General features: G+C 41.5%; 1 protein-coding gene across 4 annotated transcripts in view; it reads left to right on the forward strand.

The window, feature by feature from the left end:
* Nucleotides 1–16,188, forward strand: part of PTPN23 (protein tyrosine phosphatase non-receptor type 23) — a 34,272-nt gene that overhangs the window by 1,508 nt on the left and 16,576 nt on the right. For 2 of the 4 annotated variants that reach the window (XM_042929163.1, XM_042929167.1), the window contains exon 2: nt 7,208–7,282. The exons of 1 other annotated variant lie outside the window; for it this stretch is intronic. In XM_042929163.1, the coding sequence (XP_042785097.1) occupies nt 7,208–7,282 (75 nt within the window). Of the gene's footprint in view, nt 1–7,009; nt 7,026–7,207; nt 7,283–16,188 lie in introns of those variants that run through there. One more of the 4 variants, XM_042929166.1, reaches the window with a different exon arrangement.

The raw sequence follows: 16,188 nt of genomic DNA on the forward strand, positions 1-16,188 counted from the left end.
TGATCTATGTATTTGTTACAGATCCTGTTCACATTCAGCCATTTGCTGTTCCCTTAACATTCTCTGTATATTTGCTCTTCTCTGCCTTTGGTTGTGGATTTTCTCCCACCCAGAAGAACTCTTGTCTTTGCCTTGTGGGATGGGAATGGGATCCTTCTTTAATGTCTGTATATTCTGTCCATCTTTCAAGGTCCAATTTAAGTTCTGTCTCTTCCAAAAGGCTTCTTGAATCCGTTCATCTGGATTAATCTTCCCCTTCTCTGAATCCCTTTTTCCATTCTTTTCCTGGTGTCAGTATGTGTGCTATGTTTTAATTCCTCTATTCAATTCTAAGTGACCTGGGAGGCATCTGCATGCTGCTCGAAGCCTAGCAGGGCCCCCTCTACATAGTTGGCATTCAGGAAAACATTTCTCAAATGATTGAATGACAGTCTAAAGGGAATTTAGACATGGTGACCATACATTTATGGAAATCCAGTGGATAAAATCCTAGCCCAGAAAATCCTAAGAGACGTTTTGTTTTTAACTTATCCTTTGATATTCTGATCACTCTTGCCTAACCAACAAGGTTTTATGTGAGTAATGACTTCGCTGGAGTAGTTGCTCATTACCATTTAGCCTGAGGTGGTATCAGATGCAGAAGAAACTTCGTTCTGCAGACATCACCTCTTTTTGTTTCCTCTTTGGGATTGGGGAAGATACCACCAGTTTATTTGATAGGTTAAGATTGGGGCTTGTATTGCGTGAACCCACTGAAAAGGAATAGCAGCCTGTGGGTAGGCTGGGCTCGAGAAGGGCCAGCTCCCTCGGGGTACCCTGGATCTCTTCCTGCAGAGAAGACTGCAGAAGCCACTGCAGCCTGGGAACTCTTCCTGACCTGGACTCCTCTCCTCAGCCCTAGAGCCCCTACTCTGCCTCTGCCACTCGTACCCTTGTCTTCTTCTACCCTTTCTCTCAGCTGTGGGAACCTTCACCGATGACTTGGAGCTGAGAGGTAGAATTTAATGTAGAATACTAGGGTAAAAATGGTTCTGTTGAGGTCAACCTGTTGAGCACTATGCTGAGCCTTGGAAATACAGATGAATAAGAGACTGTTCTTTCTTTCTTTTTTTCTTTCTTTTTTAAAGAATTCAGTTTAGTAGAGGAAACTTAAAATTAAATGGTAATATTAGTGGAAGTGTATGTGCACTATACAGAAGTACCAGCCTAAGGAGGGGCCATCAGAGAAGGCTTGGTGGGTTTTGAAAGATGAATAGGAATTTTCTAGATAGCTAAAGGGCTTGTTTCTTTGTGAGGCCTGGGCTGTTGAAAAGACCTTTCATAGTGGTTAGTATTAGTTTTCGCTCCTGATGGACATGCCTTCAATTATGGAATAATGTGAAATAAGAGCCAAGAGAACAGCAAATGGTTTTGAGCTGCAGTGCCAAGCTTTAGGTGGGGATACCTGGACCCACATAATTTTTTAGTGGGAAAATGCTGCTGTCTTTTCACTTTGTTTCCTGTGCTTTGGAGCCCAGAGTGCTGACTCATTGGCAACTGATGAAGGCTGACCTATACTTTTCATCACTGAGTGATTTTGGGGACAGGTGTTGGTGTTTGAAGTTGTTTCCTCTTCTGGTCTCAAATACCTGCCTTTAATCAACTGCATTAGAGCTTAAGTCAAGCTCACTTGGACTTAGGTGTTAACATCCATTTCTGATTCATTCATTGAACAAATAGTTACTGAGTGACTATATGTGCCAGCCCTGGGAATTCAGGGCTATATGTTATGATAAAAAGTCCTGCCTTCATGGAGCTTACCTTCTAGGGTCCACATGGTTGTCTATCCTCAAGGGCAGATGTATCATGTAGTAGCCACCCTGCCAACTCAGTGACTTCTTGGCCTCTCTCCTCCCCACCCTTACTTAGCTGGATTGGTTTCTGAATCTCCACTTTTCCACCAGGTTCCTCCAGAGAATCTGCCTACTATTCAAGGCCTGCCACCACTTGGCTTCAGCCTCCTTCTCTAATTCATTCCCCCAGGCCTCTCCTATAGGAACTTTCAGTCTCTTTTCCTTCCACATCTGGTCATTGTTCTTGCTCTGGTCCTTACTGGAATTCCTTTCTTCCTGTTCATCACTCAGGTTGAACCATACCTCCTCAGGGCCCCTTTAGCTGCCTGGCTGTTATACCACACTCCTAAATTCAGACCAGGCCTACCGCTGTTAACACTCAGTTGACCTGCACCACAGAGTGCACACTCTTATTACCTCTTCTTACTGTTGATCTTATTCACATGTAGGTAAAGCCTCCTTTTCAGGTTTGTGGAATCCTCCCCGCTGCGATTTCTCATGGGATAGTTGACTCCTTTGAAACACTTGCTACATAGAAAAGGAAATCAAATGGCCAGAGGCCTAAAAGGGGGCCCTGCCTTCTCAACAGTGAGGAGCATGGGACATTGCCAATTACCTGTGGTGATGACCTGTCTTTTCTCTTACCACAGATCTGGAGTTACCGAGCCTGTCTGCCCACTGTGTTTTACAGCAGAATGGCTCCAGGAACAGATGACGTGCACTGTCCAGTTCATTCTTCTCTGATTTTTTTTTTTTTTTTTTTTTTTTTTTTTTTGGGGACAGAGAGAGACAGAGCATGAACGGGGGAGGGGCAGAGAGAGAGGGAGACACAGAATTGGAAACAGGCTCCAGGCTCCGAGCCATTAGCCCAGAGCCTGACGCGGGGCTCGAACTCACGGACCGCGAGATCGTGACCTGGTTGAAGTCGGATGCTTAACCGACTGCGCCACCCAGGCGCCCCCCATTCTTCTCTGATTTTAATCTCCTACACCAAAAGCCTGTATCCATTTCACTTGAGATTCTTTCCTTTCCTCGGGAAGTAATAAATACTTATGTGTGGAGAATGCTTCATAAGTGTTGGATGAATGACCTAGTCTAGTTCTGGCACCTGCCACGAGATGTAACTTGAGTTGTCCTTGCTGGTGTTGTTTAGAAGAGATGTGGGAGAGATTCCTTGAGTGTAGAGACAGAGGTTAGACTAGGCGAGGATGAAACTCTGTTCTCATCCTCAGTGCTGTTGGCTTGTTATTTGGCTTTAGGTTTGCTGACACCAAGAGGCAATCCAACTCCTTTCTCTGAATAAAATTAATCTCATGTGAAATTCAGTAGCAAAGCATATATCGTATTGTATTTATTAATAACCCTATATGTGGGACTTAGTTTTGTGTGTATTTCCATGGACCAGCCCAAGGAATCCCCGATTTCCCCATATTTGAGTAAATCCTGCAAGTGGAGAAAAGAGAAATATATGTACAGTGAACGAAGGTAATGTTTACACCTGTGATGCCTTTTATTCTCTTTTCTTCTTGGATTATTGCTTTAATTAGTACCGTGAAATTCCAAGATGTTCTGTCAAATTAAGAGCAAAAGCTAAACACCGCCAGCATCTGGGGGTGGGGGTGGGGGAAGCATGCACAGAAGAATGAGAACATGCTAATTAATACAAGAGAAAGTGACACAAAAGGAATATCCCTGGGTCAGGAGTCAGGAAACCTGGCTTGGAGTTCTAGCACAGCCATTGCTGATCTCTAGTTTCCATTTTTCCAGTCTGCAAAAGAATGGCAGGACCTAGGATGAATGTTTCTCATCTGTGATGAATGTGATCTTATCTGCCTACAAAATTCTGTGCCATTTGTTGCTCAGTAAAAGAGCAGAGTAGTATGGAAATAGCCTAGACATTGGAATCAGACCGACCTTGGTTTAGGTCCCATCCCTTCCACTTAATTGCTAGGTGACCTTCAGCTGCTACAAATGATTATAAAACTAATCTGGTCCTCATTTTTCTCACCTATAAGATGGAAATAATATACCTCTTAAGCCTGTGAGAACAAGAATTAATGCATGTGAGTCCCTATGAGAGGTCTTGGCATACTGTATTGATATTTCTCTGGAAATGGCCTTTGTATGCTTATTGTTTGCACTTGTAACTCCTTCCTCTCTTCTCCACCCCCCCCCCCCCCCCCCCAGTGTCTCTGATCCTTAGACATGCTCTCAATTAACATAGACATGTCCATAGGTCTTATTGTTTCCTCAGAAAAGGATCCCCAACTTCTTCAAAGCCCGGCCGGGCTCTGGAGGTTCTCTGGGTCCTGTTGACCCTAACTACCTGTTGGTTGTGTGGGTGCATTGGGGTCCTGTCATTGCCTTCTATGGTGGCAGTGACCTGCTGCTAGGCCTTCCATCTCAGATTGTCGGGAGCTTCACATCCTGACCAGACTTTGTTCTGAGCTCTGTAGAACACAGACTGCAAGATGGTCTCTGTTTTTTACTCTAGAACCTTCAGCCAGCCTTTTTCCTCTCTTTGGTGGGGGAGTGATCTGCAGTCATAGAGGACTCCATCAGAGTTTAAAAAATAACCTGGCTGCTCTGTTGTGGCTATGAGATTCACTATGTGGCTAGAGATTCATTTTCTCTAACTCTTTCCCCAGAATTATTTATGAGAACTGTATTAAAAATAGAGGGAATGAATTGGTCTAATGTGTGATTAAGAACCTGGACTCTGAAACCCAAATGTTTGGGTTTTAGTTACTGTTCCATCAGTTATTAGTGCTGTGAGCCCGGCAGATGCCCTGACCTCTTTGCCTCAGTTTGTTCATTTCCTCATCTGTAAAGTGGTGATGATAATAGTATCTACTGCTTGGGGTTGTTACAGGGTTTGAGGAACGTTTTAGGTGCTCACCACAGAGCCTGGTCTGTGGCAGGAGCTCAGTCAGTTTTTGCTGCTGCTGATCTTAGAGGAGGAATGAGACAGGTAGAAGGTGACCTCTTAGGGACAGTTTGCTGGGGTTGGGGGCAGCCTTTCTCTCTCCTTCACCATGTGTGAACAGCAAGGACAGGTGTTTTTAGCGACGCCAGGAGAAGCCTTGTTTCTAAGACTCCAGTATTCCTCTATCCCATGGGGCCTCCGGGCTGTGTGTACTGTTACTCTAAAACCTCTTACCAAAAGGGAATTAATCAAGGAATACATGCCCATTTTAGTCAAGTTCTACCTTACAGCCCAGGCCACACTTTATATTTATGGTGTTTGGAGGGCTGGTTGAGAAGAGGTTTGGCTAGATCCAAGCGAGGATTGTAAACCAGGAGCCCACAAACGGGCTTCAGAGTGTCTGCGAACTCCTAACATTGTTTGCACATTTTTGCGTTTGTGCATAGTCGAGCATTTCTAGGAAGATTTCTTTCATGGCTTTTATCATATTGTCAAAGGACTTACAGAAGGCCCTGTTGGGCAGAATGTCCCATCTTCTGAATTTTTCGGAGTGTCTCCTTTTGGTATTTTCAATTTGTTCATCCCTCCTCTGCATTTCCTGTAAAGGCAGCCATTTGCTGAGGATCTAACACATACTAATGAGGCCCCTGCTGTTCCTGACGCACTCATTGTTTGGTGTGGATTGGAGGGGTGTCACTGGCATGACCCTGCCACAAGGCACAGTCTGGTGCAGGCATGTTTGGAATGTAGAGAGAGCAGCAGCTGAAGTTCAAGGAAGTGACATTTCATCTGAGTCTTAATAGAGAAGAGGTGACAACATGGGGACAGGTATCGAGACCTGAGAGCAATTCCATAGGACTGTTGGCTGGGTGTCCCTGGAACATGCTAGCGGACAGTCTCTGAAGGCTGTTGGGAGCAGGTTGTGAAGAGCCCTGAACTCTGTGCCTAGGAGATTAGATTTGGACTTGGAGGCTTTGGGGAGCTACTGTTGCACATTCTTTTTAGATTACAATTTTTGTCTTTAGATTGCAACTCATTTCTCATAATCTCACTATCCTAAGAAAAGCATATTTTGGTTTATTTTTTTCCCCAGGTGCATGTGTGTTTCAGAAGGCTCTGAAGTTAGGAGTGACATTGGAGTTGTGCTAGAAAGATCATTCTGGCCTCTAAGTAAGCGATAGCTTTGAAAGGGTTGCAAGAGGATAGAATGGAGAGCTCATGGACACATGGGACTTTCAGGAGGTAAAGCCAACAGAAGAGTGGTCAGGGTCAGAGGTTTTGGGCGCGTGACTGGGTGATGCTGAAACAAATTCAGCAGTAGCCTCCCTTCTGTCTGTCCCACCTCTCCCTTTCCCTGCCAGGGCAGATAGGAGCTGTTCCACAGCCTTCCAGGTTTCCATGTGACCAATTCCCTAGCCATGTGGCATAGGTCCTGGGAAGGGACCTCACAACAGGTGAGTGGGCCACAGACATCGTGCGAGTGTGCTGCTGGACAGAGAGGCCACCTCTTTTCAGTCTTTGAACCTCAGGGAACCTGTGAGGTGGGCATCAGTGCTCAGTGTTGGTGGAATGGATGCATCTGCCCCCTTCCCCCCACCCAGATTGCTAACTCAGGCAGCGGGAACTGCAATGGCAGTAGTTCAGCTGCCTTAGCCTGTTGATCTTAGGTAAACAAGGGGTCTTTTGGCCCAGGCTCTGCCTCCAGACTGATGAGTGTGCTCATTGTCCTAGAGAGTCAGCTCCTGAGGTGAAGAGTGCTGTTGTGGGCGGGCGTGCCAGTCCCCTCTCTGATGCGGGCAGTGACTTTCCCGTCTCCTGTCTGGATCATTGCCATCACACGCCTGTGGGCCTGTCCTCATGTAAATCCTTTATTCTGTGGTGCTTTTTCCTAGCGAGAAGGGCTGGCTGGTGAAGAAGCCTTTGCACTCCCACTCTTACTTGGTATCTCTTGTCTGTGTTGGTTGTTGGGTTGGGATTATGGTTGTGATCTCAGAACACAGCAGGGTCCAGTCCTTGAAGGAGGCTTGAATTTGTGGCCTGTTTTGGGATGCTCAGTAGGATCCTATTTCAGCCAGCTAAGTTCCCCCATTCCTGACCTGCCAGAGTCCTGGACTTTACAAAGAGGGCAGTAGCATGACAAAGACCAGCCGGGGTGTTCACACAGGGTCATCCAGTGTTACTTTCCATTTTGCTCAAAGGTGGAGGCTCTCATGGTCAGCTTTTAGTGCTGCCCTGTTACTGAGGTAGAGTTCCCGGTGGACCAGGAGGTAAGCTCATGCTTGTGGGTCTGGACCCAATCCTGAGCCCTGACTTGTGACTTCCAAGGACTCTGGGCAGGAGTGGGAGCCGGGGAGTGTTTTGTATTCCTGGCTTACATCTCTCTCTCTCTCTTTCTCTCTCTCTCTCTCTCTCTCTATGTGTGTGTGTGTCTCTATGTGTCTCTCTCTAGTTTGTCCTGAAGAATTATGGGGAGAACCCAGAAGCCTATAATGAGGAACTGAAGAAACTGGAGTTGCTCAGACAGGTAGGAGGATAGTATTTTTATGCACATATGAACAGGATTGGTTTGATAGGGAGGTAAAGAAACCACCTGGAACTGTGTTCTTCTTCTAATTTAGTATTTTTTCCTCTGTAAAAGCAGCAAAATTAATGATAGAAAAGTTTGAAAATGTAAAAAGTAAAAAAAATGTAAAAAGTAAAAGATAAACTTAAAAATCCTTCTCAGAAAGTTTTGCATATATATTTTATAATTTATACATATTTATATATAATTTATATACTTATATTTAAATGTGTATGTATGTTTATATACTATATATAATTATAACATAAATATATATGTTAAATTATATAAATATGTGCATGTGTGTATATATATATATATATATATATATATATATATATATATACACACATATATGATATGATTGACCTTTTAACAACATGGGTTTGAATTGTGTGGGTCCACTTATATGCATTTTTTTAATAGTACAGTACTATAAATGTATTTTCCTTATGATTTTTTTAAAGTTTATTTATTTTGAGAGAGTGCATGCTTGCGTGCAAGGGACTGGCAGAGAGTAAGGGAGAGAAGGGATCACAAGCAGTCTCCATGCTGTCAGCACAGAGCCTGGCTTGGGGTTCGAACTCCCGAACTGTGAGATCATGACCTGAGCTGAAATCAAGAGTCCAGTGCTCAACCAACTAAGTCACCCAGATGCCCCTTCCTTGTGATTTAACACTTCCTTTTCTCTAGTTTCATTGTAAGAGTACAGTGTATAATACATATAACATACAAAATGTGTGTTAATTGACTGTTATCAGTGAGGCTCTGGTCCACAGTAGGCTATTAGTAGTTAAGTTTGGAAAGTCAGAAATTATAGTGGATTTTTGACTGCATGGGAGTCAGTGCCCCTACCCAGTACCCCCCTCACTGTTGTAAGTGTCAACTGTGTGTACTATATACAACCACAGTAGGATCATACACCACCCAGACTGCTCATGTGGTCTGCTTTTTTCACTTCATGTATTGTAGATTTGTTTCTGTATTGATGAAAGTAGAACAGTAGTATTTTTAATGTCCTGTAATCATCACATTGCACTGGAATTTAATTAGTCTTGTCTCAGAGAACATTAGGTTATTTCAGTTTTTGGCATTGTGAATATAATCCCTGTCTGCATTCTTGGGCACGTATGGGATTGTTTCTGTAGGAATTAGTGGGCAGATGGGATGCACTTGTTTTCATGTGCACCCCTAACTCTGATATACATGCCTACTCCTGCTGTTACTTTTCAGTTCTGGCAGTCTGGTAGTTGAAAAGGGTATTTAATTTTAATTTTCAGTTATTTCATTAGTAGTAAGGTTTCACAGTTGTCAGTGTGTTTGTTGTATACCTTCTTTTAGGAATTGTCAATGTCCTTTGCCCATTTTTCTATTTTTTTTCATTTAAAAAATTTTTTAATGTTTATTTATTTTTGAGAGAGAGAGTGTGCGAGCAGGGGAGGGGCAGAGAGAGAGGGAGACACAGAATCCGAAGCAGGCTCCAGGCTCTGAGCTGTCAGCACAGAGCCTGACGTGGGGCTCAAACTCATGAAGTGTGAGATCATGACCTGAGCTGAAGTCGGCCACTTAACCTACTGAGCCATCCAGGTGCCCCTATTTTTCTGTTCTATATAGGCATACCTTGTTTTGTTTTTTCTTTAAGACTTTTTTTTAAAAAAGCTTATGTATTTATTTTGAGAGAGACACAGAGTGAGAATGGGGGAGGGACAGAGAGAGAGTGAGAGAGACAGAATCCCAAGCAGGCTATGCATTGACAGTGCAGAGCCGGATGCAGGGCTTGAACCCACAAACCAAGAGATCACGATCTGAGCCGAAACCAAGAATTGGAAGCCCAACCAACTGAGCCACCCAGGCGCCCCTAGGCATGCCTTGCATTGTGCTTTGCTTTATTGTGTTTTTTTTTAAGATTTTGTTTTTAAGAATCTCGATAACCCAACATGGGGGGCTAGAACCCACCACCCCAAGATCAAGAGTCCCATGCTCCACCAACTGAGTCAGCCAGGCACCCCACTGATCTGTGATCAGTGATTTTTGATGTTACTATTGTAATTGTTTTGCGTACTACAAACTCCATATGAGACTGAACTTAATCAGTAAATGCTGGGTGTGTTCTTATTGCTCTAACTGGCTGTTCCCCTGTCTTTCTTTCCTTGGGTCTCCCTGTTCCTTGGGACACAACAATGTTGATATTAGGCCAGTTAATAACCTTAAAATAACATCTAAGTTTTCAAGTGAAAGGAAGAGCCACATGTCTCTCATTTTTTTTTTTTAATTTTTTTTTTTAACTGTTATTTATTGTTGAGACAGAGAGAGACGGAGCATGAACGGGGGAGGGTCAGAGAGAGAGGGAGACACAGAATGTGAAACAGGCTCCAGGCTCCGAGCTGTCAGCACAGAGCCCGACGCGGGGCTCGAACTCACAGACCGCGAGATCGTGACCTGAGCCGAAGTCGGATGCTCAACCGACTGAGCCACCCAGGCGCCCCATCTCATTTTAAATCAAAAGCTAGAAATGATTAAGCCTAGGGAGGAAGGCATGTTGAAAGCCAAGATGGACTGAAAAGTTGAAAGGTAGGCCCCTTGCTCCAGTTAGCCAGGTAGCCAAGTGGTGAATGGAAAAGACAAGTTCTTGAAGCAAATTAAAAGTGCTCCTCCAGTGAACACGTGATTAATGACAGAACCACATCAGCCATTGCTGATGTGGAGAAAGTTTGAGTGGTCTGGATAGAAGATCAAACCAGCCACAACATTCCCTTCAGCCAAAGCCTCGTCCAGAGCAAAGTCCTTACTCTCTTCAATTCTGTGAAGGCTGAGAGAGGTGAAGAAGTAAAGTTTGAAACTAACACAGGCTGGTTCATGAGGTTTAAAGAAAGAAGCCATGTCCCTAACATAAAAATATAAGGTGAAGCAGCAAGTGCTGATGTAGCATCTGCAGCAAGTGATCCGGAAAGTTTGGTTAAGATAATTCGTGAAAGCAGCCACACTAAACAACGGATTTTCAATGGAGACAAAACTTAGCCTTCTGATGGAAGAAGATGCCATCTAGGACTTTGACAGCTAGAGAGGAGAAGTCAATGTCTGACCTCAAAGCGTCAAAGAACAGGCTGACTCTCTTGTTACAGGCTAATGCAGCAGGTGACTGTAAGTTGAAGCCAGTGCTCATTTACCATTCTGAAAATCCTAGGGCCTTTAAGAATTATGCTAAACATACTCTGCCCGTGCTGCTCAAAAAAAAAAAAAAAAAAAAAAAGATTCCTTTCAAGATATTACTGCTCATTGACAATGCACATGGTCACCCTAGAGCACTGATGGAAATGTACAAGATAAATGTATTCGTGCTAACACAACATCTGTTCTGCAGCCCATGGATCAAGGAGTAATTGTGGCTTTCAAACTTATTCTTTAAGAAATCCATTTCTTTTTTTTTTTTTTTTTTTAATTTTTTTAAGTGTTTACTTATTTTTGAAAGAGAACATGAGCAGGGGAAGGGCAGAGAGAGAGGGAGACACAGAATCTGAAGCAGGCTCCAGGCTCTGAGCTGTCCTCATAGAGCCTGATGTGGGGCTCAAACCCATGAACCTTGAGATCATGACCTGAGCTGAAGTTGGATGCTTAACCGACTGAGCTACCCAGGTGCCCCTCCTGTTTTTATTTTTTAATTTTTTAAATGTTTTTTTTTTTTTTATTTTTGAGAGAGAAAGAGACAAGCATGAGCAGGGGAGGGGTAGAGAGAGAGGGAGACACAGAATCTGAAGCAGGCTCCAGGCTCTGAGCTGTCAGCACAGAGCCCGATGTGGGGCTTGAACTCACGAACTGTGAGATCGTGACCTGAGCTGAAGTCGAACGCTTAACCGACTGAGCCACCCAGGTGCCCCAATAAAGTGCTTTTAAATTAAGGTATGAACTTTTTAAAGATCTAATGCTACTGCACACTTAATAGACTACAGTGTAGTATAAACATAACTTTTATATGCACTGGGAAACCAAAAAATTCATTTTGACCCACTCTATTGTTTTGGTCTGGATCTGAACCTGCAATATCTCTGATGTGTGCCTTTACCTTTCTTCTTACTACTTTATAAGACTTATTCACACATTAATGGTATTGCTCCTTTATCTTCTATGATACAAATTTTTTTCAGTTCATTGTTTTTGTTTATTATGTTTTTAGTGCACACTTCAGATTTTATATATAAATGTGTAAGGTCCATCCCATCCTTCCTTTTACCTGGCTTTGCTATGCACCCAGAAAAGCTTTGTCACCCATGTAAAATTGTGAGCAGTTACATATGTTCTGCTAGTACGTGTACTGGTTGATTTTTACTTAAGTCTTTATATGACATATATTTAAGTATATGATAGGTAAGGGGAAGCTTGTACTTTAACTTTTTCTCCATATGTTTTCTACTTGTTGGAAACACTCTTATACTGAATTCTTATATGTACTTTAGGTCTTTTCAGAATTTCCTGTTCTCTTCCACCATGTATCTGCCTGTGACAGGTCCACAGTATTTTAAGTATTGTATCTATTGTAGTTTTTCTATCTGCTAAGACTAATTCCTGGTGATAACTTTTCTTTTTCAAGTTTTCCAAGGCTATTCTCAAATGAGTATTTCTCAATGAACTTAGAATCTTTTTGTCAAGTTCTGCAGAATAGTGTTGGGAATTTTGTGAGCTCATACACCTTACAGGTTGATGAGATAGAATTAATATCTTTATGAGGTTGCTCTTCTCTGCATTTCTTCATATATATTACATACACACACATACACACACACACACACACACACACACATATGTGTGTGTGTGTGTGTGTGTGTGTATGTGTGTGTATCTTTTTTTTTTTTTTTCCTCCCCAGGCTTCTCAGTAAAATTTCCTTCATGTAGGTTTTTCACATATCTTGTTGAGTTTATTTCCAGATTTTTTTGGTTGTTGTTGCTATTGAGTGTCCTTCCCCATTCTATTATATATATTTTTCACCTGTTAAGAGTTGGTGTAGAGAAAAGCAACTGAGCAATTTAAGTTTAGTTATTTATATATTTGTAAGTAATCTTTACATCCAATGTGTACTCAGACTCAAGACCCTGAGATCGAGAATTGCAGTCTCCTCAGACTGAGCCAGCCAGGTGCCCCTCCATCGCAGATCCTATCCATACATTTTTCTATTTGGTTAACATTTTACCAGTCCTTGCTAGTACTAATTTCTGAATAGCTGATATAGAGAATGTTGGTAGTCTATGGGAATGCAAGCTGGTGCAGCTACTCTGGAAAACAGTATGGAGGTTCCTCAAAAACTAAAAATAGAACCACCCTGTGACCCAGCAGTTGCACTACGAGGCATTTATCCAAGGGATATAGGTGTGCTGTTTCGAAGGGACACCTTCACCCCCATGTTTATAGCAGCACTATCAACAATAGCCAAAGTATGAAAAGAGCCCAAATGTCCATCGATGGATGAGTGGATAAAGAAGATGTGGTATGTATATACAATGGAGTATTACTCGGCAATCAAGAAGAATGAAATCTTGCCATTTGCAACTACGTGGATGGAACTGGAGGGTATTATGCTGAGTGAAATTAGTCAGAGAAAGACAAAAATCATATGACTTCACTCATATGAGGACTTTAAGGGACACAACAGATGAACATAAGGGAAGGGAAACCAAAATAATATAAAAACAGGGAGGGGGACAAAACAGAAGAGACTCATAAATATGGAGAACAAACTGAGGGTTACTGGAGGGGTTGTGGGAGGGTGGATGGGCTAAGTGGGTAAGGGGCACTAAGGAATCTACTCCTGAAATCATTGTTGCACTATATGCTAACTAATTTGGATGTAAATTTAAAAAAATAAAAAATAAAAAAAATGTTGGTAGTCTAATTGAAAATACATCCAAAGTTACCAGGTCACTTGTGTACTAAAAAGTCACGAGTACTATTGGTTTATTGCAAGGATGACTGCTTAGATATGTGGCCGGTGATAGACAAGAAAATACTAACAGCTAATGATTTTTACAGCATGTATGTACATCTCTGAGACCTGAGCTCAGTCAAGCCAGTACAGACTTCAGACCTTCAGACTTCTAACAAAAATCCCAGGGGGAAACATGTCTTAACAACAGTGCATAAAATGATTAGGAAGATAATATATAAAAATATATTATTTGTAATTTGTTAGAAACCTTATTACAAGGAACTTACCTGACTTTTAAAAAATATTAAAAAATTTTTTTCATTGTGGTAAAATACAGGTAATGTAAAATTTAGCATCTTAAACATTGTTTTTTACAGCTTTATTGAGGTATCATTTGTATACCATAAGATTTACTCAATTTAAGTGTACAGTTCAATGAATTTTAGTAAATTTATGGAGTTAATGCAGCTTTCATCACAGTCTAATTTTAGAACATTTGTGATATCCCCAAAAGAAACTTCTTGCCCATTCGTGGTCATTCCCTGTCCCTATTCCCAGTCCAGACAGCCACCAGTCTGCCTCTCCTTTTCCAGAAATTTCTCAGAACTCCTTTAGCCTCAGTTTCTTTGTCCAAAAAATGGGTTTCCCGATGATCCTTACTTCATTTTATCATTGTGTGGATTAGGTGAGATAATCCAGTATCGGTCCATTGTCTGGTATTCAGTAAGCACTCAGTGAGTATTAGCTATCATTATTATTTTACCTAGCTATCTGCAATCCTTAGGGATTAAACCTGCCATGTTTTCTTAGATCTAAAATATTAAATCAGATTTACTCAACTGCCTTTTTTTTTTTAAACTGAACTTTAAACTACTTTTATTTATTTTTTAAGTTTACATCCAAGTTAGTTAGCATATGATTTCAGGAGCAGATTCTTTAATGCCTCTTACCCATTTAGCCCGTCCCCCCTCCCATCACCCCTCCAACAACCCTCTGTTTGTTCTCCATATTTAAGAGTCTTATGTTTTTGTCCTCCTTCCTGTTTTTATATTATTTTTGCTTCCCTTCCCTTATGTTCATCTGTTTTGTATCATAAAGTCCTCACATGAGTGAAGTCATATGATATTTGTCTTTCTCTAATTTCGTTTAGCATAATACTCTCTAGTCCATCCATGTAGTTGCGAATGGCAAGATTTCATTCTTTTTGATTGCCAAGTAATACTCCATTGTATATATATACACCACATCTTCTTTATCTATTGATGGACATTTGGCTCTTTCCATACTTTGGCTATTGTTGATAGTGCTGCTATAAACATGGGGGTGAATGTGTCCTTTCGAAACAGCACACCTGTATCCCTTGGATAAATACCTAGTGCAATTGCTGGGCCGTAGGGTAGTTCTATTTTTAATTTTTTGAGGAACCTCCATACTATGTTCCAGGGTGGCTGCACCAGTTTGCATTCCCATCAGCAGTGCAAAAGAGATCCTCTTTCTCTGCATCCTCGCCAACATCTGTTGTTGCCTGAGTTGTTAATGTTAGCCATTTTGATACGTGTGAGGTGGTATCTCATTGTGGTTTTGATTTGTATTTCCCTGATGATGAGTGATGTTGAGCATCTTTTCATGTGTCAGTTGGCCATCTGGATATCTTCTTTAGAGAAGTGTCTATTCATGTGTTTTGCCCATTTCTTCACTGAATTATTTGTTACTTAGATGTTGAGTTTGATAAGTTCTTTACAGATTTTGGATACTAACCCTTTAGTTCATATGTCGTTTGCAAATATCTTTTCCCATTCCGTCAGGTGCCTTTTACTTTTGCTGATTGTTTCCTTTGCTGTGCAGAAGCTTTTTATTTTGATGAGTCCCACATCTTAAGCATTTTGTGTGTGTGCATCGTAACCATTTTTAAGTGTATAGCGTTGTTAAGTACGTTTACATTGTCATGCAACCAGAACTCTTCATCTTGTAAAACTGACACCTTGCACCCATTAAACAACAAATCCCCATTCCTGCTTCCCACACCCTGGTAACTACTGTTCCACTTTCTGTCTCTGTGAATTTGACTACTTTACTACTTGACATAAGTGGACTTACATAGTATTTATCTTTTTATAACTGGCTTATTTCACTTGGCAAAATATCCTCAAGGTTCCTCTGTGTTTTAGTATGTTTCAGAATTTCCCTTTTTCAGGCTGAGTAATGTTTCATTGTATGTACATACCACATTTTGTTTATTCATTTATCCATTGATGGACACATGGGTTGCCTCCACCTTTAGCCTATTGTGAATAATGCCACCGTGGGTGTGGATGGGTTGTATGTGTAATGCTCATGTACAAATATCTGTTTGAGCCCCTGCCTTCAATTCTTTGAGTATATATCCAGAAATGGAATTGCTGGTTCATATGGTAATTCTATTTGTAATTTTTAGAGGAACCTCCATACTGTTTTCCACGGCAGCTGCACCTTTATATTTCCACCAACAGTGTACAAGGGTTCCAGTTTCTCCACATCCTTGCCAGCATGCATTATTTTCCATCTTTTTTATAGTAGTCATCTTGAGGAATGTGAGATGGTATCTCATTGTAGTTTTGATTTTGCATTTCCCTAATGATCAGTGTTGTTTAGTATCTTTTCATGTATTGTGTATCTGCTTTGGAGAAATGTCTATTCAGGTCCTTTGCCCATTTTTGAACAGAGTTTCTGTTGTTATGTCGTAGTTCTTTATATATTCTGGGTATTAACTCCTTATCAGATACATGACTTGCCAATATTTTCTCCTATTCCATGGATTGCCTTTTCACTCTGTTGATTGTGTCCTTTGATAGTCAGAAGTTTTACATTTTGATGTAGTCCTGTTTATCTGTTTTTTGTTTCCTGTGCTTTTGGAGTTCTACTCAAGAAATCATTGCCAGATCCAATGTCACAAAGATGTCCTTCCTTTGTTTC

Source organism: Panthera leo, chromosome A2 (assembly GCF_018350215.1).
Source record: "Panthera leo isolate Ple1 chromosome A2, P.leo_Ple1_pat1.1, whole genome shotgun sequence".
In the NCBI taxonomy this organism is placed as follows: domain Eukaryota; kingdom Metazoa; phylum Chordata; class Mammalia; order Carnivora; family Felidae; genus Panthera; species Panthera leo.